The sequence below is a fragment of the Opisthocomus hoazin genome, chromosome 4 (genome assembly GCF_030867145.1).
Source record: "Opisthocomus hoazin isolate bOpiHoa1 chromosome 4, bOpiHoa1.hap1, whole genome shotgun sequence".
Taxonomy (NCBI): Eukaryota; Metazoa; Chordata; class Aves; order Opisthocomiformes; family Opisthocomidae; genus Opisthocomus; species Opisthocomus hoazin.
In genome coordinates, this window is record NC_134417.1 from 34,573,165 (window position 1) to 34,599,020 (window position 25,856).

Below are 25,856 nucleotides of genomic sequence, written 5' to 3' on the forward strand. Positions count from 1 at the left end.
GTATATAGGCAAACAGTACACACACTCTGCAAGTCCATAACTACCAGTTTTCCATCATTCCTGCATCTTTCTTGGAAACACTGTCCCCCAGCAACAGAAACATTTGGCAGACGTTAAAAGCAGTAAGTTGCAGAAGAAAAATGGATAAAAGCTCTTCGAGATCAGTCAGGTGAAAATGTGGACTCAGAGAAATTAGAATCCTGTTGCTATTTTGTGATATAAAGGGTATCATCCAAGCACCTGTTGCCAAATGCTGTCTGGCTCCCGAATTTTGAGGCTGTCAATATGCTTCAATATGTCCTTTACCAGTGATACCTTTCCTCTGTACCTTGCAGCAAGACAGACCAGCACCAGTGTTTTGATAGCTCTGGGGCTGTGGAGATCATGCGCTGGTCTAACTGACCTGCCTACCCTCTTACTGACCGCCTGACCTACCTGCACAGCAGGGAACCAGAGCTGCTTCTGCAGCAGGGGGGAAATGTTTCTGTCAGTGCACTGACCATCACATCTTTGCCTTTGTCTTCTGCTCTTTTCCTTCGCTTGACATCTGCAACACCCACTAAAATTTAGAGATTCACAGGCAGTTTCATAGAAGTCGGTGATGGTTTTACAATCAACCAACAGGAAAAGGATCAAGCACTCACTGGACATTCATTCCATGCTGAGGCGTATTTAGCACACTCAGCAGGACAACAGGAGTGGTTTTTATGGCTCCATACAAAGTGATTAATAGTGACACACACTGCGATGATCTGAGAGACTGCTATGCACTGAAAATGTATTTTAATTTTGCTGAACATAGAGGGAAAGACATCACTTCTAAGTGGAGAGAAACAGAGTCACTAAAGCAGTGACTCTGTGGCTAAATCTCCAGTGACTAAAGCAGCACCAGTGCCTTTCTCCAAAGGCATGAGTACTGAACATCCTACTGGATTATGAAAACTTCCACACAATTCACACAGAAACCGTTAGGAAATGCTTGCATATCTGAAGGGATGATTTGGGGCACTATGACCACTCCACTCTTGTTCCCCATATTTCTCAAATAGATCAGATCTCACAAGCCTGTGAGTCCTTCAGCAAAGAAGTGACGACGGGTACCAAATTTTCCCAATGGAAAAACAACAAAATGGTAAAGGATTGGCAGGTGTTAGGGGAAGCTAAAACTTGTGTATTGCTTTACTTGTACAAGTTGATCTTCTGCCTCTTATGTCAAATTTTCTTTTTTTCTCCCACTGGCATATTCCACCCTGATGTCCTTTGTCATTTAGAAACAACAAAGGGCTATTTAAAGTGCAATAAATGAAGATTTCCAAATGATGTATCTAATGAAAATAGGCCTTTATTTTCACATGTTTCTTAGCTTCACTGAGTAGATCTTTGTTCTGGAGTTAATTGACTCTTTCTGAACACTGATTTTTTGATCTGTTTGATGTTGTTTCAGCTTCCATCTGTTCAATGACCCACTGACAAACAGGTAAGGAAGGAAAACTACAGCAAAAGCTCTGTAATTTTCATGCTGGAAAAAAGCAGGAACATTCCCTCTTCAGGCAGACTGAGGGCAACGTGCAGAAAGCATGTTCGTATCACCCCCAAGAAGATACGGGTTTGGAAGCAGAATAGCTTTATGGAATGGGGAATGTAGAAGGGGACAAAAGAGCATTATAGCCAGAATAATATAGGAACTGAGATTCTGGAACCACTTCCTTAATTTGGAAAGAAAGGGCTACGGTTCAGGAAAAAAAAGCAACCTCCAAAATAAAGACAAAATCAATTAGGAATTGTTCTTCTTTTTTTTTTTTTTTTTTTTTTAAATTTTGGCTTTTATCCATTTATTCAGAAATCCCCCCAAATAACTTTTAAATCACAAGGCTTTTTTTTTTCTTTTCTGCAAAAGATTCAGGTGTCTTATTCTGAAAATATAAGAGACATTTCTACCTTTCTTCATTTTTTCCTTTTAAAGTCAAATACTAAGTAAACACAGGCCATTTTTTACTTTGGCTGGTTTCTATAACCTTCCCAACAATAACTTCTATATTTGTATTCTAGAACTAATTTATTTTACATAATCTGGCTTTTGTTAATGATGAATTTGGGATGTTCAGTGAACACTACTTCATTCCATTCTTTCTAAGGGTGGGGCTTGAAAATGGGCTATGAGAACACGCCTGCAGCATCTTAAAAGTGCTACCTAAATCACGAGAGGACATGGCTCCATTTAACTGCAAGAGCTTCCTCAGGAGCTGATAATACAGAGGTCTGAGAGGAAAAATATCCCTGAAGCTCTTGTTAGCTTGGAAAACCACCCAGCCTGCATCAGATTAGCATAAAACACTGCACACCTGGCAGAGCACATCCCTGCATCTCTCTGGGTACTTCTCTGCTCCAAGAACAAATTACTTCAAGCAAATCAGACTTTTTTATTTTTATATTGCTCCACTCAACAAAACAGAATGTAAGATCTCATTTTAAAAAGGTCTAAACTTATCATCTTTAGTCATTAAGTCACGAATAATGAACAGTGTTCTCTGATTTAATGCTAAGGACTGTGTTCAGAAATTATTCCTACATTTTGCCATTTTGATCCCCGTTGACCAGTACATTGCCCTGTGAGAGCAGTGGAACTAATGCCACAGCGGATAACACGCAGTATGAATAAGGAAGCCAAAACCTGGGTTCCTTTTGTGTTACAACATATAAGGTGTTCTTTGGCCAGGTGGCTACGATCTACAGTCATGGACTAGAACACTGTTCTGACAGGCACTGCACAAGCATTCCTCATCTTCTGGAAGAAAAAGATGCTTGATTGCAGAATAAAGGTGTATTTAAAAAGATTGTTTGAGTCATTCTATACCAAAAACGCTGTGTGCCTTTTGTTTCTCCGTTCCATGTGACCAACTGGAAGTTCGACACTATGCAGCAGGAAAGAAGTAAACATAGAAAAGAAAAAAAGAAAATCATAATGAATTTCTGAGGGGGTGAGAAAAGATGTTCATACAGAAGTTATAAAGAGTGGACCACCCTCTAATTTTGCTAATGAGTTTTGTGTAACTGATGTACAGCCACTCTTCTGAAACGCATTACTTCCTGGTTAAAACACCAAACAGTAGAATCACTGAGTTGCCTCATAGAATCTGCTGCTTAATCATGTCACGCAGAAAAATTAGAAAGATGATGGAATTCATGGATTGAATTCACAACATAGCACCGTTCTTCCACAGCCTGCAATTTGATCAGATGAGGGTAATCATATTTTCAAATGAAAAATGGGCCAGCAGAAGGCAGCTGATGTAAGATATAATTTCTGTGAAACATTTGGTACACATTGGGTTGGTTGTTGCTGCACCAGTGTCATTTCTTTGGAGGTTTACCACTTGTAGCTTTTCAAAGGAGTTGAATATAGGAGTTGTATAATCTAGGACACTGTTTTGTTTGGACATATTTTTAGCCGAAGTGGACAGTCTTTGTTAATACATTCCACTGTGCAAAAACAGCAAACTTTTATATTTTGCTAAAATATGTTGTGCTTTAAAATGCTATACTTTAAAAAAGAACGGTAGCTCACTATCTACACAGGTCTATTCATGATAGTTTGCCAGTAACTTGTCAACATTTCTGTATTAGTTTCATCTGCCTTCTTTATTAACAGAAAAAGAGGTCTGCTTTACAAAGGTTCTCTTCATGCAAGTTTCAATGTCCAGTAATACCTTCCTGCTACTCCAACCAATTCATATATATACACATGTATATAAATATGAATTTCAGTTAAATAGAACAATTACAGAGGAAACTCCCAGAAAGCTCAAGAAAGCTTTCTGAAGATAATAAAAATGAAGTGCATAGACCTTTGGTGTCAGCCACAGAAATAAGTTTGTGTTCATCTGCATCAGATATGGCCATCGAAAGTAACTTTGTGATCAACGTTAATCTTGAGGCAGAAGATGTCTGATACAAGTGAGGTGATAAAATATTTCACAGTACTTGCGATATTTCCTATTGTAAAGTTCTAGCTACTCTGATTCGATTAAATGCCGTGGCATGGTTAAATATTAAGAGTTTAAATTACCCAAAAAGAACTCAGACAACTTCAAGTCTTTCAACTGTAATGAATATTTTTTTCATCGCAGATAGTTTTACATGGAAAACCAGGAAGATTCATTTCAAAGAGCCACTGGGGATAAACAGCTGGTGTGTAGAATACAACTGATAAATCTCTAATTAAACTGCACTAAATTCTCATCTCTGATACACTAAAATAGCTCCAGTGGAACTTTGCCAGAATTCAGTGTAATTACTGGTGCTGTACACCAGTATGAGAGAAGGTGAGATCTATGAAAAGATTTTGATAATAAAATTTGTGTAAATACTTAATTATTAAAAAAGAGGGGGGAAGAAAGAGCATAACATCTCCATGGTCTAAAAAGAATGGTCTGATACACTGGCTCATCCAGTTGAGTCATCGGTGTGTAACAGCCATATGTTGTATTTCATTCTGTGCAGACTGGGCTGTTCTCCTGCAGCGATGAGACACTTTCCTGCAGATGTTGTTTTGTGTTGCCTCTAGCAGCGATACCCTGGGGCTTCTGTCACCCGCTGCAGTGAGGAGCAGACTTTCACAATCACGTTCCAGACGTCAGCAAACAGCTGCCGAATACTCCCCAACATAAGCACCACCCTAGAGCTCACCGTAGACTTACTAGATCGTACCCCCAGAACTGTCGCCAGGACACTGTGTCCTCACACAGCCCTTCTGCAACCCCAAATTCACAGAAGGGTTTTAGCTCAGAGAAATGATGCTTAAAGTTTCTTGTTTTCCTCTTATACACAGCAGATCCCAAACACAGAAAACTTGGTTTCCTACGTGCCTGAATAAACCTAAATGCATTTGAATTGAACATTATCAAGTATTCACTATGTATATTATTGACTAACGTCACCTTTGATCTGAAGATCTGACAGGGCAGAATTATGAAACTGCAGACCAGACTCAGTGGAAGAATTTGAAAGATACCTGTATCTTTGCATGACAGCTACTTCCCCATGAACATTTGCATTTGTAAGACAGCAAAAGAATATATTACCTATATTCAATTAACTCAAGGTATTTGAAATTACTTGTAATAAACATATTGCAAATATCACACTATGTTCCAAATTCACCACTGGATGAGCATCATGTATTGTGTGCCTTTTCTTCAGATTCTGATTTTATTGCCTTTTTACCAAATTCAAATTAACCTTAGAAGACTTATTAAGTACTCTGTCCCTGCCTGAAGGAACATCCCCTTCCTCAGATGGAATTGCATGTAAAGCCTCAAAACTTACCAAAAAATTTATGAAACTCCCTGCAAGATTCTGCCATCTGCTCAAGGGGAAGCTCGATGCAACTTCATTACATCTGTTACCAACAATGTACCAAAACATACAGAGACAACTTTATTGTCTGCATGCACATGTACATGGAAAGATGATTTGCTTGCTGATTTCAGAAACTCTCTTTTGAAGCCATTAAATTTTTTTTTTAAATTAGGTGCAGCTATTTCAAAGCTAGCAGTAAATATTTTAAAATAAAATATTTTAACAATTATACGGATATAATATTTTAATTTATAGGTCAGAATTAAAACTTCTAATAATGATAAATTTATAGCTGAAATTTAGGGTCATTAACATCAACAACATAGTGAACAGACACTTCTATTATACTATCATTCAACATTCAATAATGAGAATTATAACTGAATAGTCATTTGTAGTCTTTTACTTTGGTTCGAATATGCTTTTATGTATATGGTTGTCCTATTTCAATCAAGAATTTAACACACCTTTTATCATTATCAAAGATTTAATCAGGAATGTTTGGATGTCTTCAAGGGCTTGTTTTAAAGCACTTGTTTAAATGCTTAGTTGAATACAGATGACCCACCAAGTCTGGCCTTGGATAGGGTTCTTGTTAGTCTTCTAGATCTTTTTCGAAATAAGCTTTTTCTATAATATGTTTCTAGTATTAATGACTTATTTTGGTTGCTCCTTGATGGAAGTATAAACCTATCATTAAGCATATTTAGTAGCAGTAGTAGCTAGACCTCTTCAGGATTTAAGAGTTCAAACAGAAAAACCTGACTGTGAATGGGAATTGCCTAAAAACCCTTTAGCAAATGCTTGACAACACATGTGGTGATTGAGAGAGCTGCCTGAGGACCAGAGGAAAGCAGATGACACTCCTATCTTCAAGAAGGGCAAGAAGGAGGGCCCAGGGAAATACAGACCTGTCAGCCTCACCTTGGTCCCTGGGAATGTGATGGAGCAGCTAATCCTGGGAACCATTTCCAGTCACGTTAAGAACATGAAAATCATCAGAAGTAGTCAGCATGGTTTCACCAAGGCAAAGCCATGCTTGACCAACTTGATAAAATCCCATGATGAAATGACTGGCCTGGTAGATGAGAGAAGAGCAGTTGATAATTGTCTGCCTGGACTTCAGTAAGGCCTTTGACACTGTCTTCCATAAGATCCTCATAGAAAAGTTGATGAAATATGGGTTGCATAAGCAAACAGCAAAGTGGATTAAAAACTAGCTTAACGGATGTGCCCATAGAGTGGCATGAAGTCCAGCTGGAGCAATATACCCTTGGGGTCAGTACTGGGTCCAGTCCTGTTCAGCATCTTTGTTAATGATCTGGATGATGTGCACCCTCGGCAAGTTTGCTGAGGACACAAAACTGTGAGGAGTGGCTGATACGTCAGAGGGTCGTGCTGTCACCCAGAGGGACCTCACCAGGCTGGAGAGATGGGCTGACAGGAACCTGTCAGGCAATGGGCGCACACTGCAACACAGGAGGTTCCATCTGAGCAGCAGGGAAACCTTCTTCACTGTGAGGCTGACCGAGCACTGGCACAGGTTGCCCAGGGAGGTTGTGCAGTATCGCCTTGGGAAGGCGAGAGAACCAGGGAGGCTGCTGAGTATCTGGAGCCCTCTGGACATGGTCCTGGGCAGTCAGCTCTAGGTGACCCTGGCTGAGCAAGGCAAGATGGCCTGCAGCAGTCCCATACAACTTCAACCATTCTGTGACTCTGTAAACCAGAATCTAACAAATTCAGAAAAATTTGAAGCAAAAGGATACCAGGCTTAAGTTATCTATGCCCAGAAAACATAAGGAAAACAAAAAATAAAAAGAAAACTAAAAAAGCAGGTTTGGTTTTTTTTTAAAAAAAAAACAACAAAAAGTGGTGAGAAAGGAGATGAGGAGCAAAAGGATCCACACCAAAAGACTGCTACATACAAGTGGTGAAATTGCCAATCATGTAGAAAAGACAAAAACACACAGTGTTGGGAAAACAAACAAGACTGCATAGTCAGATCCCCGAGTGGCAACAAACCAATTTACATTCTAATAAAAACTGAGGAAGATGTTAAACAGAAGCTAACAAGGCTAGACAGTTTCAAACCAGCAGGGTAACCTGTATCTGAGCAGGTCTCTGAGCAGTGTTATTGCTGATTTTAAGTAACCCTTGGAACACCACGGAAATTCCAACAGAGTGGAAGAAAGCACAGTGTGCAGATACTGAAACAGATGACCTGAGCAATTACAAGCCACTCCAACTAACTTTGCTGCTAGACAAAATAATAGAACCTGATTAATAACAATTTAAAGGAGGTAAATGTAATCAGTGCAAATCAACACTGGTTTATAAAAAACAGACCTTGTCAAAGTCTCCTGATGATTTGAAGGCTTTTTTTTTTGCTGAGATGACAGATTTGGATCACATCAAATTTGCATTTATATGCATTTATATCTGTTTCTGCATACACTGTAATAGTACGCATTTCAAATTCTGAAGGCATTTGACTAGCAGTGTACACTATTTTAACTAAGATAGAGATTTATTGCAAATGTGACACACTCAGTATCTCAAAATGTAACCATAACAAAGGAAATGGGTGGTTTCTAGTGAGAACCAGTGGAAATCTGATTTTCAAGCCTTTGTTACTTAACAACTTTATTATTTGAAATGCAGAAAAATGCTTACCCCTTGAAGCTGAAGATGACCTGAAATTGAAGTTTACATATGTCACAAGCTTGGGACATCTAGGTCAGCTGGTAAAAGGAAACATCAGGCATTTTAATGTGGTTATGTGTGAAGTCATCAACCGAGGATAAAGAACATAGTTTCAGACTGAGACATTCAGTGCTGGGAGGAAATATGTCTAAAGCTTGACAGGTATGTTGGTCATAAAAGAAAGACAAAAGAAACTGTACCCTCCTAATAAATGAGACAGGGAATCTGGTGACAACTGACTTGGAGAAGTCTGAGGTACTCAACAACTCTTTTTCATCAGGTTTTCACTGGTAACTGCCTTTCCCACATCTCTCAAGCCCCTGAATCTCAAGGCAGGGACTAGGGGAATGAATTCCCACCCACTGTAGGAGAAGATCAGGCTCAAGACCACCTGAATATACAGAACTCCATGGGACCTGATGAGACGCATCCCAGGGTCCGGCAGACATAGTTGCTAAGCTGCTCTCCATCACATCTGAAAAGTCATGACAGTCAAGCAAAGTCCCCAGTGACTGCAAAAGTGGAAACATTGCAGTCATTTTAAAAAAGTGTAAAAATTAATACCCTGAGGACTACCAACCATTCAGCCTCACCTCTGTGCCTGGGAAGATCATGGAAGAGATTATCCCACAAACTATGTCAAATCACATGGATGACAAGGAGGTGATTACAGAAAGCCAACATGGCTTCACCAAGGGCAAATTATGCCTGACTAATCTGGTGGCCTTCTACAGTGGAGTGACTAGACTGGTGGATAAGGGAAGAGCTACTGATGTAATCTACCTGGACTTCTGCAAGGCCATTGACACTCTGCCATACAACACCCTTGTCTCTAAATTGGAGAGATATGGGTTTGATGGATGGACTGCTAGATGGATAAGGACTGGCTGGATAGCCATGCCCAAAGAGTTGCAGTCTATGGCTCAATGTCCAAGTGGAGATCAGTAATTAGTGGTGACCCCCCAGGGGTCTGTCTTGGCACAGGTACTTTAATGACAGACAGTGGGGTTGAGTGCACCCTTAGCAAATTTGTGGATTACACCAAGCTGAGTGGTGGAGTTGATATGCCTGAGGGAAGGGATGCCATCCAGAGGGACCTAGACAGGCTTGAGGAGTGGTCCCTGGTCCCACATGAACCTCATGAATATCAACAAGGCCAAGTGCAAGGTCCTACACCTGGGTGAGAGCAATCCCCAGCAGCAATACAGGCTGGATGATGAATGGATTGAGAGCAGCCCTGCTGAGGACTTGGGGATACTGGCAGATGAAAAATTAGGTATGAGCTGTCAATGTTCGCTCCCAGCCCAGAAAGCCTGTTATACCCTGGGCTGCATAAAAAGGAAGCGTGGCCAGCAGGTTAAGGGAGGTGATTTTGTCCCTCTACTCCATTCTGATGAGACCCCACCTGGAGTCCTGTGTCCAGCTCTGAAGCTCTCAGCACAGGAAAGACATGGACCTGTTGGAGCAGGGCCAGAGGAGGGCCACAAAAATTGTCAGAGGGCTTTCACAAAGCAAGGCTGAGAGAGTTGGGGCTGTTCAGCCTGGAGAAGAGAAGGCTCTGGGGAGACCTTATTGCAGCCTTTCAGTACTTGAAGGGGGCTTACAAGAAAGGTGGAGAAAGAATTTTTACCATGGCATGTAGTGATAAGGTAACGGCTTTAAACTAAAAGAGGGTAGATTTAGATTAGACAGAAGGAAGATTTTCTGGAACAGGTTTCCCAGAGAAGTTGTGGATGCCCCATCCCTGGAAACATACAACGTCAAGTTGGACAGGGCTTTAGGTGACCTGATCTAGCAGAAGATGTCCCTGCCCATGGCAGGGGGGTTGGACTAGATGATCTTTAAAAGCCCCATCCAGCCACAACCTATCACATCACCATAGCTGGGTTCAGTGATCCTTTTGGCCTTATAAGCAATGAATGTGTTAGTTTGGGACCATGATTCACTCACAGCATTCCTTTGACGCAATTTTTTCCATATATGTAACATATATGCACCGTACTGACCTAAAGTCTTAAACTGCATTTTATGCATAATTATAAACAGAGTTAATAAAAGCATTCTTTAGAGTGACATTCTAATAATTGTTTTTGGAAAAAATGAATCCTAATTTCATTCATAATATCTGATTATCTGATTTAACATGCCAGGATTATGGCACAGCAATTAAGTGGTGAGGGATTTTCAATTGAGTCATTACCCGTGTACCTAGATTTCACATACAGATGAATTAATCAGGAATCAATAAAGACAATCTCCCTTAGTTTCAGGCTCAGCAAATTACTCGATATGGTGATGAATCAATGAAAATCCAACAGAAGTCAGTGGAGTCAGTTTATTGCTGGAGGAAAGGGTAAGGATAGGGCAGAGAGCAGGGATTAAGGTGATTAATAAAATGAGAAAAGAGGTATGTGAGAAATGGCAAATAAATTAAGAGCAGAAACAAATGGGTGTGTGGTCTGGAGATGTTTGTTTTTGGAAGAAGGTTGGAACTGTAATGGATACCGTCTCTTACCTGTAGGGAATTCTGCTATCATTTCTAACAGCTTGGCCGTACCAGGGAAGAAGCAGGTAGGACATTCATCATGTAACTGACAGTATGCCTAGTAGCATAATTTTTTTGGATGTAAAACCGAAGGAAGGCACATTAGAGAGTACAGCTTGCTGAAGCTTGGGATAATGTACCCAGCAGAGCCTGCTCTGTGCAGGATATGCTTCTGACTCCATTTCTCACAGAAGCTCACTCTTTCTCCTAATGCAATGCTAATGATGTGGACAGGGCAAGCTACTCCCTCTGACTCCACTCCTCAGCAGAAAGAAAACATATTACTGTCATCATATGGGAGATCACCTCATTTCAGCACCACCCCCCCTTTTTTAAGTGGTTCAGAACAATGGTGAGAGGTCATTAGTTTTCTTTTTTTAATTATGCTTTAAAATTGATTTATTTTCCTTATTTTTCATTTTTTTCTCATCTTTTTAAAGATATTTCAATTTTTATCTGTATTCAGGGAAAAGAAAAGAACATGTTCAAGCCCCTGCTATGTCTCACTGACAATCTGCGCAGAGTTTAGAGAATTTAATAAGGCATCTGTATCTGAAAACTGGCTCAATAGGGTGTAAATTAAAGGGTTTTGTTCTCTTCCTTGATGGTTTGGTTTTAATACACAGAGCTTTTCCCCAACCATAGTCTTGCTACTATTCCCATAAATGTAACTGGGAGTAAAATCACATCCCAACTTAACTGCATTTCAAACTGTGTTTCAAGAACGTTACATCAGTGACATTTAAACCCACTATGTAAGACATGCAAACCTAAACCAGACTGCAATTCCCTTGCCTGCTGTGCTGCACCCCATTGCATTAGGCCCATATACTTATAAGCTTCCACTCGTTCTAGCAGTAATTCTTCCTTTTCTTCTCTCACAAACCTTCTGTCACAGACTTTCTTCTGCCCCTCAAGGACACGGACTCTTGCAGTCTCCTCAGCTCATCTGCTGATCTTTTTCTATATTCCTTCCCTCTAAATTCCAGGCTTCCATGGGTTTCACAGTAAATCTCAGTGTAAGTATACAAGATGATTGTGCAATCAGAGACATAGCCAAGGCTTCATAGACATTTAGGTCTGGCCTTGTTTTGGCTGGGATAGAGTTAATCTTCCTCCCAGTACCTGCTGTGTTTTGGATTTAGCATGAGAAGAATGTTGATAACGCCGATGTTTTTAGTTGCTGCTAAGAAATCAAGGACTTTTTCCAGTTTCCCATATTCAGCTAACGAGCAGGTGTGCAGGAGCTGGGAGGGAGCAGAGCCAGGTAGCCAGCCCAAGCTGGCCAGGGGAAATATTCCATACCACAGATGTCATACTCAGTTTATGAATGGGGGCTGGCCGGGCAGCAGGAATCTGCTCTTCTCATTTTCATGAGTTCAAATCCTCTCCGGTCTGGGAGTGCAAACATTTTTGGGAGTTCAGGTTTTTTGCGGCAATTTCGCAAAATTCGCTACTTCCCGGTTCCACGATGGCTGCTTGGGGACTGGCTGCCAATCGGTCATCAGGTGGTGAGAAAAACTGTGTTGTGTATAGTTTGTTTTGCATATTCATTATTACCATTAATATTATCATTAGTAGTACTAGTAGTAGTATTAGTATTTCCTTTGTTGTCTTATTGAACTGTATTTACCTCAACCCACGAGTTCTACCGTTTGTCCATTTCTCCTCCCGATCCCGGTGAGAGGAGGGGGAAGGGTGAGCGAGCTGCTGTCTAGTGGGTGGTTGCCGGCTGCCGGGTTGAACCACGACAAGGTGATAAAAAAAAAAGGACAGTGGCACACCTCTAGATTTGATGCAAAAAATGCTTATAGGGAGATAATTCCTACACTGTAGAAGCAGAGAAAGTAGAGAGAAATGTAACATGTGCATAGCTGATTTCCCTGAGCAAAGGTTACAAAATATTAAATCATCTATCAGTTTTACAAAATCGAACAGAATGTTTATGTTATATTTAGACAGATATCTAAACAGGTCATTAAATTTCTACAAGAAAATGTTACTTTCCCTTTAAACTGGGCCTTCAAATATTCTAAAGAAACAAAGAATAAATGTTCATTTTAAAATATCACATTCATTTGTGGGATGGAAAATCCTTTGCCTTGAACAGTTCAAATGCTCCCTGGCTACTAGAAAGTAGCCAGTTTTTAGCTGCTTATTTTATTCACCCATTTAAAGTCGTAACCCAACTGAGCTTTTACTGGTAGAAATGCAAAAGTGGCAACAAAGTTCCTAGCTATGCTGAGTGGATCTTTGTCATCGATTTATTTAAAACATGTTTTTGGAGTGTGTACACAGCTGAAAAGAACATATTTAATAAATATCAACATCAAATTATGATCTGTAAGTGTAAACATGTCTTTCAGTCTCTCAGTGGGCTTAGCATAACCACTTCAGTTAAACGTCTGAAAGAACCACCTCTACAGGAGAATGTAAAGCCAAAAATCTCTGGGCTCTTTTTGGGCAGCGGAAAGAGGTAGAGGTGAATGTCAATATCCTTTTCTGCTCTGAATTATCAATTGTTCAAACTTCACCAACGAATAGGAAATGGCTGGCGACTACAGCAGTGCGTGAACACAGAGACAATTTTGCAGGCAGGAAAGCTCTCAACTTTGTAAACTTGCTTGTAAAATTGCAGAGCTATCAAAACCTAGATGTGCCCGAGCTCTCTGTAAATGTCAAACATCAGTCTTGGGAATGTTTTTATTATATCTATGATGTCTTCAAAGCTGTAACTGCAAATGGCTCAGCAGAATTTATTACAGATTACCGCAACTTCCTACACAACCAAATTTGGAGATTTAACAAGTTCTTCGATTAGCTGGTGGTCTCAGATTATCCACCTACGCAATGCCAATAAAGTAGCCCAATAAATGAAGCATAATACAGATAAAATCAATGTTAGTTCAAAGGCTGAAGACCGAAGAATCTTTTAATCATTTCTAGTATCTCATACCAATGGACTGAATCATGAACTTTTCACCGACAAAAAACGTAAGCACACAGCTCTTAAATCAGTGGCACAACTTCTGTTTTGTTCAGTGGGAGAAGATGCAAGCTACCATGCTGCACTCTTTGTCCCACAGATCATCCTGATCTTTCGAAGAAGGATTCCATGTTCACATGGATTTTGGAAATCAAGTCCCGATCAAATTACCTCTTTCTAAACACTGCTATAATTTTATATTTATTTTTTAAAAGACTAAGAAAATCAAAAAAGTCACTCAGTTTCATCTGATGAAGAAGGCTGATGTTGCTTCTCTAACATGTCCTGTCTAACTGACCGAAACACATTTGCAAGTCTCTGTACCTTCGTAAGACTGAGCATGATTGGTATACAGGAAACACAGATGCGGCTGGTGGCACACCTCAAGATTTAACTAGTTATCTTATGTTTGACCTATGAGTCAAATAGCTCAGAGGCAGATGAGTTTCTGCATAGGTATTAAAAGAAAACACAGAAAACCCCCATAGTTTGTGTATAGTTTGTTATTGCCCCAAGCATTAAGAGTATTACAAAATCTTAAATATTGCTGTAATTACTAAACACTGAACATGAGATCTGATGCATTATAAGATTTAGAGATTCAAGCTGATCCTAAAGAATTCACGTAGGAAAACCTACTGCCTGTCACAGATCCATAATGATGTGAATCACCCAGGTAGATCTACAGTTTCTAATGTCTGATCAATATATTTCATATAAAGAATTTCCTGTCACAACAGCAATCAATCAACTGCATCAACTGAAATATCTTTCAAATGTGTTAAAAGTACCTGAATAAAAAAAAGGAGAGATAATTAGAAAATATTTCTTGTTTCCTTGCAAAAGAAACAGCCAATGTTCACAGAGACAAGTTTCAGTCTTTAACTTCACAATCAAACTTTCTTGCAGACTGGGCCACTTACTGAAGCACTTTTTATGTCTCAGTCCATATGACTGCACCAAAGTTTTTTTTAAAAAAAAAGAACTAAAAACACAGGCAAAGCAAAAAGAACCCAAGCAAAAACCAGTTTTTAAGATATTAACTCAATGACATTTGCAATTGATTCAATGCCCACCGCCCACATCAAACCTTGCATCAGACTTTCTGTACACAGATGAATGTCTGCAATCAGGCCGTGCGCAATGCTGCACACACAGAGGTTAAGGACTCTTTGAAACTTTGGTTGTTCAGCACCAGCGCAGGCTCTAGCTCCTGTCACCAATCTGGAAATGACCACAGACTCTTTATCACTATTTCATTCACATGTAAGGTAATGTCTTGCTCTAGGAAAAGCATGTTCATTTAAAAAGTCACCCTGAGTAACTCAGTTCAATGTTGTTAAATAAGAACCATTTAACAAACTGTTGTTTGACTGTTAATTATTTTAATCTTGATTTTATTATACAGTGATGTATATCACCTCAAATAATAGTACTATTATATAATGATGGATGTAAAATTTGGTCCAATTTATAGCTAGAGTGTTCTAAAAGAAAAAAAAGAAAGCAAATGTTTAATGTTATGAAATCCTACTGTCTTTAAGAAAAATTGGGCCCTCAGTTTAAAAGTTTAGTGTATTTGTAAGTACTTTGACACCCAGGGGTAAGAAAAATGATTAAATGTTTAACCCACATGAAAATATTCTGGTATACTCGAAACCAAATTCTGTATGATCTCTGTGTTTTCATCCAGACAACAGGACTTAAACTAAGAAATATTAATCAGATGTAACAGAAATACAACTGGAATTGACCAGATTTCACAAAATACCATTACGCCTGAAAAATTATCTGGAAGATAACTATTCTCTAAAGTGAGTCTAACAGAATACATGACCTCCCCACATACCCAACATTCAAGCACCATGAACTGGAAGAATAGATTCTCTAGTTTTACATGGTCCAGAACTCCTGAAAAGAAGTTTCTTCTACAATGCCTTGCTCTTTCAAAAGGGACATTACACTTCTTCAATACTTTTCTCACTTACCCAAGCTATTAAGGAAAGTCTGGGTGCCATGCAGCCAAAGCTAAAAGATGCATATTTTTGCTTATATGGAAATCTTATTGGTTTAGTATACCTGCCCCTCATTTGATTTCTACATCAATTATTGCCAAATGGGTTAAACTTCAACTTTAGCGGTGGTATGGAACCTACTGCAAAAGCATGAAAAGTATCAGAACTAAAAGTTTTAATAGTTCCGTATGATCAGTTTTGCACTGCACATAAAACAACACAAACAAAAATAAAACCTAGCTGTGAAAGACAATTACTTTTCAAGGGAGTTGCTTTCATGGAGAAGCAGATGATGCTATGATGACTCCCTTTAACATTCTCACTAGGTAGACAGAGTCGTCGCTTTGTGTGCTTTTTATTAAGAACACAAGTGAAAGTTAGTCTACCTATAGTCATATTCTTATTGTTCCATCTTTAAGCCATGTAAAAGACTATAAAGCACTAAATTTGTATTTTCTCTGTTACTTTTTATCTTGTGATGACCTCTCCTGGTTGAGCTGTTCATTAGCCTTGATTCCAGAAGTTAAGAGTGTTTTGATCCCTCTGCTTATTTCAAAAATATTGCAGGAATATGAAGAATCTATTGCCAAGGTAAGAAAAACGTGACTATGAATAAAATTCACAGTAAGATCTGAGTATCTGTGTGTGTGATACTGTATCACAGTGTATGTTTATTGTACTACAGGATGGGCTTTCAACACCCACTTCATCTTGAGATAAAACTGAATGAGATTCAAAGCTTTCAACATGATCACTTCTGAATCAGTATTACTGAGACATCATTTCAATGACAGAAATAGATTTACTGACTTTGCAAAGTAAACAGACATTTGAGATGCAATATATATTCACATAAGTGACATCCAATTCTATTCTTTCCAAAAACTGTATCTTTTTCTATGTCAGCACAAGCAGATTGTAAGGAAATACTGAATAGCAAGCTCTTATACAGGGATTCGTAATTCACTGTACACCATGAACCCTGCATACTTCCTAAAAAATACTGTAAAGAATAAATTTGCTTTTCTTCATTACTTCAAAGTCAAAACACAAAGTAGCAATGGAGGAAAAAATAAATATGTGGTTGGAAATCAGTTTTACATCAAAGTTGCCTTTCACTCAATTTTTAATTCTTTCAGAAGTATTCCCCATACAATGTTTGAAATTTACTGATGAGAAAAAAAAGAGATAAAAAACTAAGTGCGTTCTCCTGTCAAAGGAGAACAAAATTCCCCAATGCCATTCACGATCCGTTGAATACCTCGACAAACAATCCCAGAAAACACAGCACAGTGACCAGTTGGTATACCAAAGCGTGCATCAGAATATCCAGTTAAGTGGTGCACCAAAACACTGTGACACAGCACTTGAGTTCTTACTGTGGTACCACTTCCCAAGCACCCATATGCCTTTACAAGAACTTTAAGCATGTACTGCAATGTGAACACTCCTTTTGTAATCTTAAGGCTGACGTGTACTTCTAGCTATGTTTCTGCTTCCAGTAAACAAATCTAGCTTCATTTCACTTTCAGAAGTGAGTCAGAAATGAAATGCTATACACTACATTAGGAGTGCAGTGTATAAGCTCTTGGAAGGTGAATCAATATTAAGAAATTTTTGACTGCCTGAAAAAAAACCTGCCAAGATGGGAATGCACATGAGTAAATTGTATTTAAGATTATATATATCCTTCATTCATGGAATTTCTGGTTATAGTGATGTTACTACAACTATTAACTTCTCAACTAACTTCTTTCAAAAGTTAAAGATTTGTTTGTTGGGTAATCAGATAATCCACTGTAGATCATCTTCAGGTTAAACTACAGCAATTCGTTACTGAATGACAAAAAAAGAAGCTTAGAAATCCTTCTACAGAAAAGCAGAATAGGGAACTTTGTTTTCCAAGAACAGCTTTCTGACAACCTAAATAATAATTTTTTCTTTCCCCTGTGTATTCCTGTTATGCAGAGCCTGAGACATGATCATGAAGAAATCATATTCAGAAGAAAAATTAGATAGCTGGTCAAAACTGAGCAGTAAACCTCAGGATCAATATTTCTCCTAAATCAAAGGCAGAAAAATAACTGAACATCCTCTAGCCTCCGAGACCTAGACACAATGCAGAAACCGATGTACATTTTCTGTTGACACACAAATAAATGTCTAAGTGTAAGCAAATCCTGGAACAATAACATTGTCTTATTTTTCAGTAGGCATCAGATGATAACAGACAGAAACCCACTCAGAAAGTACAGCAGTGCTCCAGTTCCCTAATCATTGCATTGTTCATTCCTGTCCCCACGGAAACAAATAAATAAATACAATGATCCACATAGATCTCTATGCAGTACATACACTACATTCTAAGACAATTCCCTGCTTGGTCAGGAGAATCAGCCCCCATTCACATACACACAATCCTGACACGTCTATCTGTAGCATCTCAGGACATTTCTTTCCTCTGTGAACAGCAGAGGAAGTCAACAGTACTGTCTATTTTTGACAATTGTTTAAAAATGCACTACTTCATTTCAGTATGCAATATAAAAAATACTTTGCTAATGGTAAATGCTTTACATGGCCTGAAGAGAAAAAACTCAACACTTAACACTAGCATCTACCTGTGAATGTTTTGCTGGAAACTACAGATCAGTGCAATGTTAAAGATTTGATCTAACACCCATTGAAATCAATGGATATGCTGTCATTTTCACATTGATAGCAGAACTGGGTCCTGTATAGGTGCTCTGCACTCTTCCCGTCTGAAGTTCAGCATTTCAGCAGATGCTTGATCATTTCTCTGCTATTTCTGCCTCCCTAGGGGGGCAATTGCTGGTCTAAAATATCTTTGCTCATTTTATTATGGGAGGCAAAACTTCACTCTCAAGAAAAGCTGTTCTGGCTCAGTTCCCTCTCATCAATTCACCATCATTCTTCCCTTTTCACACGAGAGAAAATTTTCTCCTGCTTCTCCTTGACAAAACACTAGTTATGGAAACTGCTCACATCTCCTTTTTTCCCTCACACATCTGTGGAAGTGGAGTACTTAGAAATGCAAATGGCATACCTTCTGAGGAAGGTGGGAAAAAACAAAACAAAACAAAACAACCAACCAAACAAGAGCCACCCCCAAACTTTGAACATCTTCTATCTGATTCCCTTCCCTCTCAGACTCCATTGCCGAACCAAGACTGTATCACAGAGAAGGTCTTTCAACTTTCCACACCAGCTACCACCGAAATCATCTAAACTAAGGAAGATCTGATGGGGAGCACTGAGAACAGCGTCGAACCTCAGTGCCCACACACACATACAAACACACAGAAAACCAAATGGAAGATTCAGCAGCAGAGAAAAAACCATCAACCTCCCAGAGTTGTGGGAATTCCCCGCCGGCTTATGGCAGAGCTGAGACTGTGCATGCTCCTTAGGAAAGGGTACTTACGAGATGCAGGCAGAGCAGTCCTGGCTCTGCAGCTAATGCTGCTGAAAATCCAGAGGAAGAGAGCTGCCCTGCAGCCAGCTCGGGTAACCACAACCATCCTTCAGTTCCTGGCTCCCTGTACTCCACACGCCAGCTGCAGAAGACCCGCTTTTCTCCACTTTGGCCCCTTCTCTCTCCCTCCTTCTCTTTCTCGGAGGAGGCGGCGAGGAGGTAAAGGGGGCAGGGCTTTACCTTGGGGCAGTAGCCAGCCCCCCTCTTCGTCTGCTGTCTCTGGGTTTGCAGCAGCAGGATGAGTCCCGGTACTTTTCTTTCCCTTCTCTCTCTGTGTTTGTGTGTGTGTGCGCGCCTCCTTCTCAGAGGAAGGGGGTGGGGGGGGAGGGAAAGCCACGAAGTATTGGATAACAAGGATTGTAGAAGAGAAAAAAAGAAAAATTAAAAAAAAGCAATCCCCAAAAAGACGTGGGGGCAGGGAGGGAAAGGGAGATGGAGATGAAGGGAAGGGAGAAAGGCGGAAAAAGCTGTCAGTGCTGCTAATGCTGCTGTTGATGCTACCACTGCAGCTGAGCCCTTCTTCCTGCACAGAGCAGCGCTGCCGAGAGCAGCCTGCACTAACCTCCCAGCTCCGCTATATATACACCCTGCAGCCGGGGAGCCCAGCACACACTGGCAGGGAGCGGGGAGAGGGAGGGAGAGACACTCCCGCAGCAGAGCAGCAGGCTCAGAGCCTCTCTCCTCACGCACTCGTCATCCTCCAGCGGGAGGAAACGCTCCCTCCAGCAGCAGCAACCTTCCCCCCGCCCAAAAGAAGGAAAAAAATACAAAGAAAAAGGAAAGAAGCAGAGGGGAAAATCCTCTCCCCAGCGCTCCCCTCCCCTTCCCTCCGCTTCCTCCAGCTCCTCCCTCTTCCTCTGCGCCCCTCCGGCCTCCAGCACCCTGCTCGTCCTCGCTTGCCTGGTTCAGCGCCGGGGGACCGCGGCGGGGATCGCGGCCGGGGATCGGGGATAGGGCCCGGGGATCAGGGCCGGGGATCGCACCTGGGGATCGGGGCCGGAGATCGCGGCCGGGGATGGCGGCACGGGATCGGGGCAGGGGGGGGCCGGGGATCGGGGCAGGCCGCGCCGCTGCCGCTGTCCGCGGTGCTGAAGCGGGGCGAGGCGGAGGCTCGGCGGAGACCGCGCCGCCCGGCGCCCCCGCCCGCCCCCGCGGCCGGCTCCCGCCTCCCCCCCCGCCGCTCCCCCGCACGCCGAGACGGCAGCGGCTCCCCCCGCTCCGGCCTGCCGGGACCCGAGCCAGGCGGCCAGCAGGCAAGTGCTCCGAGCGGTCCTCGCTGCCGGGGGTGAGCGGCTTCCCGCCCGCGGAGAGCTGGGGTGCAAGGAGCCGCTGATGCAGATGTTTCCGTTCGGTAATTAATCCTCAGCCCGCCAGCCAGCCGGGGAGCAAGCTCCATTCAAGTATCATGACGGTTTTCACCTACAAGAGATGACTGAGACAACCTGGCCATACTCTAGCCTTAGGGTTTTGGGGTTTCAGGAGTCTGACTGCTCTCTTCCATCCCCCTCCATCCTTCCTGCCGTTGCCTTTAAACAGACTGAACTGAAAGTTATTGCTCACCAGATACAGCAGAATAACGAGGGTGGGGAGTTACTCATGGATTATTTATTCTGCAATCAATGAGGCAAAGAAAAATGAAAACAATTATTTTTAAGGTGTTACATAGAGAAGGTTGAGAAGTGGAGAGGTATAATTTCTTTAGAGGAGCCCCAGAGCAGGGATAAATTATTTTTAGTGACTAATACACATGCTGTGAACAAGTATCTGCTGTTATTTAGTGAGCGTGATGAAGTGGTTAAGACTGTGTGCAAGATGAGATGTTCAGAAAGGCCTTGGGACATTCGGCTCCTCAATCCTGTTGCCTTTCAGCGGGAGTACAGTGCCTATCTTTCAGGTCACTTTGAAAACTCATACATACATAATACGCGACATCCCAGGAGAACTGTGGCCTACAGGGCTAAGCACAGCATAGGACAAAGCTTAAGCGCCAGTCCTGGGAAGAAGTGTTTCTGTAATCCTGTCCAACTGCCATGACTTTTCCTCCTTGAACCTTTCCTTGCCTTATCCATATAGAATATTAACACATTCATATCATAATGAATCTTCTTTCACAGAAGTAACGTCAATAGGTCTGCAGCAAATGTGCAATGAAAAAGCGCACTATGAATGCCAAGTGTTATTATACTTATCTCTGTCTTGGAAAGAATAAATACTCCCACAGAGACTTTGTTACCTCTTCTCTGCATCATCCTGAGCCCTCTGCCATGCTCCCCCCCATTCCTTATACCCACAGACAATTTTTGATGTTCACTAATCATTTGGGCATGTGAGTTTTTTGGGAATTAACTAAGAATCTAACATTAATTAGCGCCATTAAACTAGTTCAAAATTGCCTCTTTCCTTAATTTATTTCTTGTGAACATCTTCTATTCTCCTCCTGCTCTGCATCCCACAATTTTTCAAATTTGTAAACCTACATTTTCTGTTCTTTAGCTACAGCAGAAGTGATAGTGCTGATATACTATCAGAAACTGATTGCATATATTCACGGAAAAAAAAGAAAAACTTCGGACTACGGCATGCAAAAAGCCCTACCACTTTCATTCTGAGATCTTGCAACCCTTTCAGTATTCACTGGCCTTTATTATTCACCTAAGTAATAAGCAGCTACTGTGAGTAAGTATTTAACAGCTCAGCAGACCATTCTGCAAACTAAATTTCTGCTTTTTAAGGTCCTTCCAACAAGCACAACGAAAGCAATATACTTGCACATCACCCTTTATACTTTTATACGTATATACTTGCGTATCACCCATTTCACGAAGTCCTCCACTGGACGAAAATCTGACTTGAGTTGTGCAAACTTCACACTTCTTCAGCATACACTAATTGGGGTTTTCAAAAGCATACTCACATTGCTCACAAGCAGACATGCATTTAAAAAATAGTTATAAAGGATAAGACAAGTAATTCAAAACAGGAAGATTCAGCAGGCTGATTGATGAATATCTCCATAATGGTGACAGTAGAAAGTTTCCTTGTGGTTTGAGACGGAAGAAATGGCACAGATTATTGCATTTTTCCCCACCTGAGAATAGTATCAGTCCTTAAAAACTACATAAAATATTTAAACTATGTAGCAAAACAATGAGTTGTGCAAGGATAATGCAATTATTTTTAATATAACCACGACTGGGGGCTGCAAAATCATTAACTTTGACTGATTCTGTCACACAAAAATCATTACAAAGATCCTCAGGCATTTTTTTAGTCCTATAAAATAAGCTAACCATCATACATATACACTCTTCTTTTTTCTTTTTTTTTTTTTCCTGGAGGATGTTTTGAAATATTGCTTTACATGATTCAACAAATCCAAGTTGAATATATTAACCTTTGAAATGAAAACATGGTCAAATTGTGTTACGGCGCAAATGAAGTTATTAGATACTTCCCTCTTCTACTCTTCCTCCTAACCTTTCCTTTCCAGAGTGTAAATGTGAAGACTTTGCCAAGCAAGCAGCGAGACATTCCTGCAGTCTGAGCAGGGCAACTGCAAGCTTTAGCAACCCTATCCTGCAACTGGCCAGTGCCTGCAACTCGGGCCAGCAGGGACCTGCACTCCACAGGCTACAGGTCAGGGAAGTGTCCTAGCAGACTGGGACAGAGACACAAGCCAGGACGTGCAGACGGAACATCTTCCAGCAAAGCTACTCCCCGAAAAAAATTACTCCTTCCTTACTTTTGATATTAACACTCCCAGAGCCTTAAAAGCTGGGGAGATGTCTCAGTCTACTGGCGAAAACTCCCTGGCAATTAGTAAGACACCAAAGTGTTAAAAGACTCTAGTTATTACAGCTGTACACAGATTTTATTGAGCTTAATGGAAATTATACACACATATTGATGAATTAATAGATCATTCTGAATTTACTAGGGCTGTCAAGCATTGTCTGCTAAATGGAATTCATCCTGGACAGAGCTAAATTTACAGTACGTGAATGTCAAGAAGAAAAACACAATGTCAGAAAGCTAGAAAGGATAATTAAGAATTTCAAACACTGGTGGGACCAAATGGCATCCAATAAAGTGATCAGCTGGGCCCACAGAAGAAAATGAGCCAAGCTGAAAAAGAACCTGAAATTTCAGAATTAATATTGAAAAGTAAAAGCCATGCTTCTTCATTCCTAACAAACTACCATTTTAACACAGTTCTTCCCTTTTATATTTTTGGTTGCCAAGGACCCCTTGCATGGCAGAGCTCTAAAAGTTATCCATAGCAGAATTTTCACGCAGGTCTATGGGATAGCAGATAGGAGAACTTCACATAGCAAAGATAGATGCATGTATTTCAAATAATGACCAAACACGACTTTATGATTATATGCATAGAAATAAATGCCATATAATGCATAGCTCTGTTACTGAGGGGAGTCTTGGGCTTGTTACGAACAACATGGGGTTTTCTACCAGGACTGTTTATAAACATGGGTCCTTCTCTGAGAGAGAAAAAGAGCACATGAAAATTAGGATCATCTGCCTGTGAGAAGCTGTTAAAGACTTGAAGCAAACATTTACTTTCTAGAAATGTAAGGAAAGAAAGTCTTTCCTAGCCTTCCTAATGTAGCTACAAATGAAGATGACGGTGCATTGGCAGAAAAGAGCCATTATCTTCTTCTTGCTTCATGCAACTAAAAATACACCATTATAATTTGAAGTGAACACATTTTGGCTTGACCATCATTTTGTTGTTGTAGTTGTACTAAAACAAACAAGCAAATAAAAAACTGGAAATGTGTATGCAGGTAATCACAGCAAAATATGGTTCTAGTTCTTTCTTTACGTGCTTCATAAGAAAGGTGGTGCTAAAAAAGGAATTTTAAACTGTTCAAATGCTCAGTATGTCACTATTAAAAATTATGACCCCAGACTCTCATTCATACAGACACCAAAATAAATTGAAGATGCTCAGAAGTTTTCAGCTTCACGCCCCTGTGTCTGTCTTCTGTAGTCTAAACACGTGCTCAAGACAGTATCCACCTTCAGAAATTTCTTTTGGGATATCTTGGTCTCTATCAATCTAAACTGCATAATGAAAAATGCCGACAATCAAAACAAACAAAGAATCATGCCATATGTCTCAGACATATACTTAGACTTGAATCTGCATTTTACAGACGTGCAAATAGACCTGAATTCCATTCTTATTCTGCATCATGACTAAAACAACCAAACAGAAATGGTGGTTACCTGTCAGAAATGCAACTGTTTTACACTAATCACCAGTCTTATTTTGAGCTCATTTCCAGTTTAATGCTCCATGAAGAAATGGAAGAATCTGTTTATTTACAAATACAATTTTATTACCGCTCATCTACTTGAACAGTCCAAAATAATTCTCTCCTCCAAGACACAGTATTCTTCTACGCATTCATGTCTTTGTTTTTCTTCTGATTTTGCCTTTGAACACCACTTTAAACGTGTTTCCCTTCTCCCCTCATTTCAGCACCACCTGTTAATTTCTTCGGATGGTTTTTATACAGCAAAATAATTTTGCATTCCTACTACCCCTAAAGTCTATGAATGAAAAAAATGAAACAACATTTGAGAATCACTGAGACAAATGATTTTGATACGGTGTCTATTTTATTATTCTTTTCTTCCAAGCTGGAAATGTTGTATCCATGAACGTACACATTTTGATAAATTGACTGTTTTAGGGAGCTATACGGAGCAACCCGTGGCTGCTACTAACGCAACCAGCCCAACTGGAAGCTCAGCTGGATCTTGTATGTCATGTGCATAAAACAGAGGAGGTGTTCTTTGCACAAGAAGTAGAGGATGTGGTCACTCACACCTATCTGAATACAGTGGTCATTTGTGGGTTTTGCCAAATTCATCACCTGAGAAGACTGAAATTAAAAACATCCAGACACTTTTTGAAACATGGGTTAAGTCCTTGAAAGACTGACCCCTTCATTAAGCTCTTTCTATTTCATTCTGGAATAAAGATCAGAGTATTTGACTCAGTAACCTGAAAAGTTTTCTTTCTCTGTGTATATTTATTATTTTTTTTGATCCCATAGGTGCCTTCTTTCTTAGTAATGTTATATATTGCTATCATCAATAGCAATATTACTTTATATTGACTTTAAATTTTTATATATTGTTTAGATTTTTGCTAAATTGCAAATACATTCAGTGGCATTTCCTAGATCCTAGCCTTTTCTTGCATGCTTTGGATGAGTGAGGTGATGGTATCTTAGTACTACTGAAACCAGAAGGAGTTTTGCTATTGAATCAAATTGGAATAGGATTTTATCCCTTATATTTATACCTCTGACATCTGAGGAAGTCCCATCTGTACAGAGACAGACACTGTGCATGTCATAAGTCTATAAAATAACACCAAAGATTAATTATTTTCCAAGTATCTACATTAAACTTGCATTGTATTTAAGTATCAACCTGTACAACAGGTTTTATTGAGAACGTATTTTGAAAGTATATTTAAATGTAGATTGAAAATACTGCATTGAAATAGTCATTTTAAAATACAGTTTAGACCATTTCATGAGCAATTCCTGGATGCACGGGAGAAGGTCTATGTTGAAAAAAATGCACACAAAGTGAATTATAGTAATATTACCAAAAGCTATTGCAATTATGTTGGAAATATTTCTAGTCACCTGTAAAGGAGAAATTGAAATCAATCTGGAACATTTCCTTCTTCTATTTGTGGGGGGAAAAAGC

The 25,856-nt window shown here is 40.2% G+C and overlaps 1 protein-coding gene across 1 annotated transcript in view; it reads right to left on the reverse strand.

Moving 5' to 3' along the window:
• CNTNAP2 (contactin associated protein 2) overlaps positions 1-19,749 on the reverse strand; it is a 1,116,355-nt gene extending 1,096,606 nt beyond the window's left edge. Inside the window, exon 1 of the mRNA XM_075418555.1 lies at positions 19,053-19,749. Coding sequence (XP_075274670.1) covers positions 19,053-19,149 — 97 coding nt within the window. The 5' untranslated portion in view covers positions 19,150-19,749. The remainder of the gene's footprint in view (positions 1-19,052) is intronic.
• Between the last annotated feature and the right edge of the window lie 6,107 nt (positions 19,750-25,856).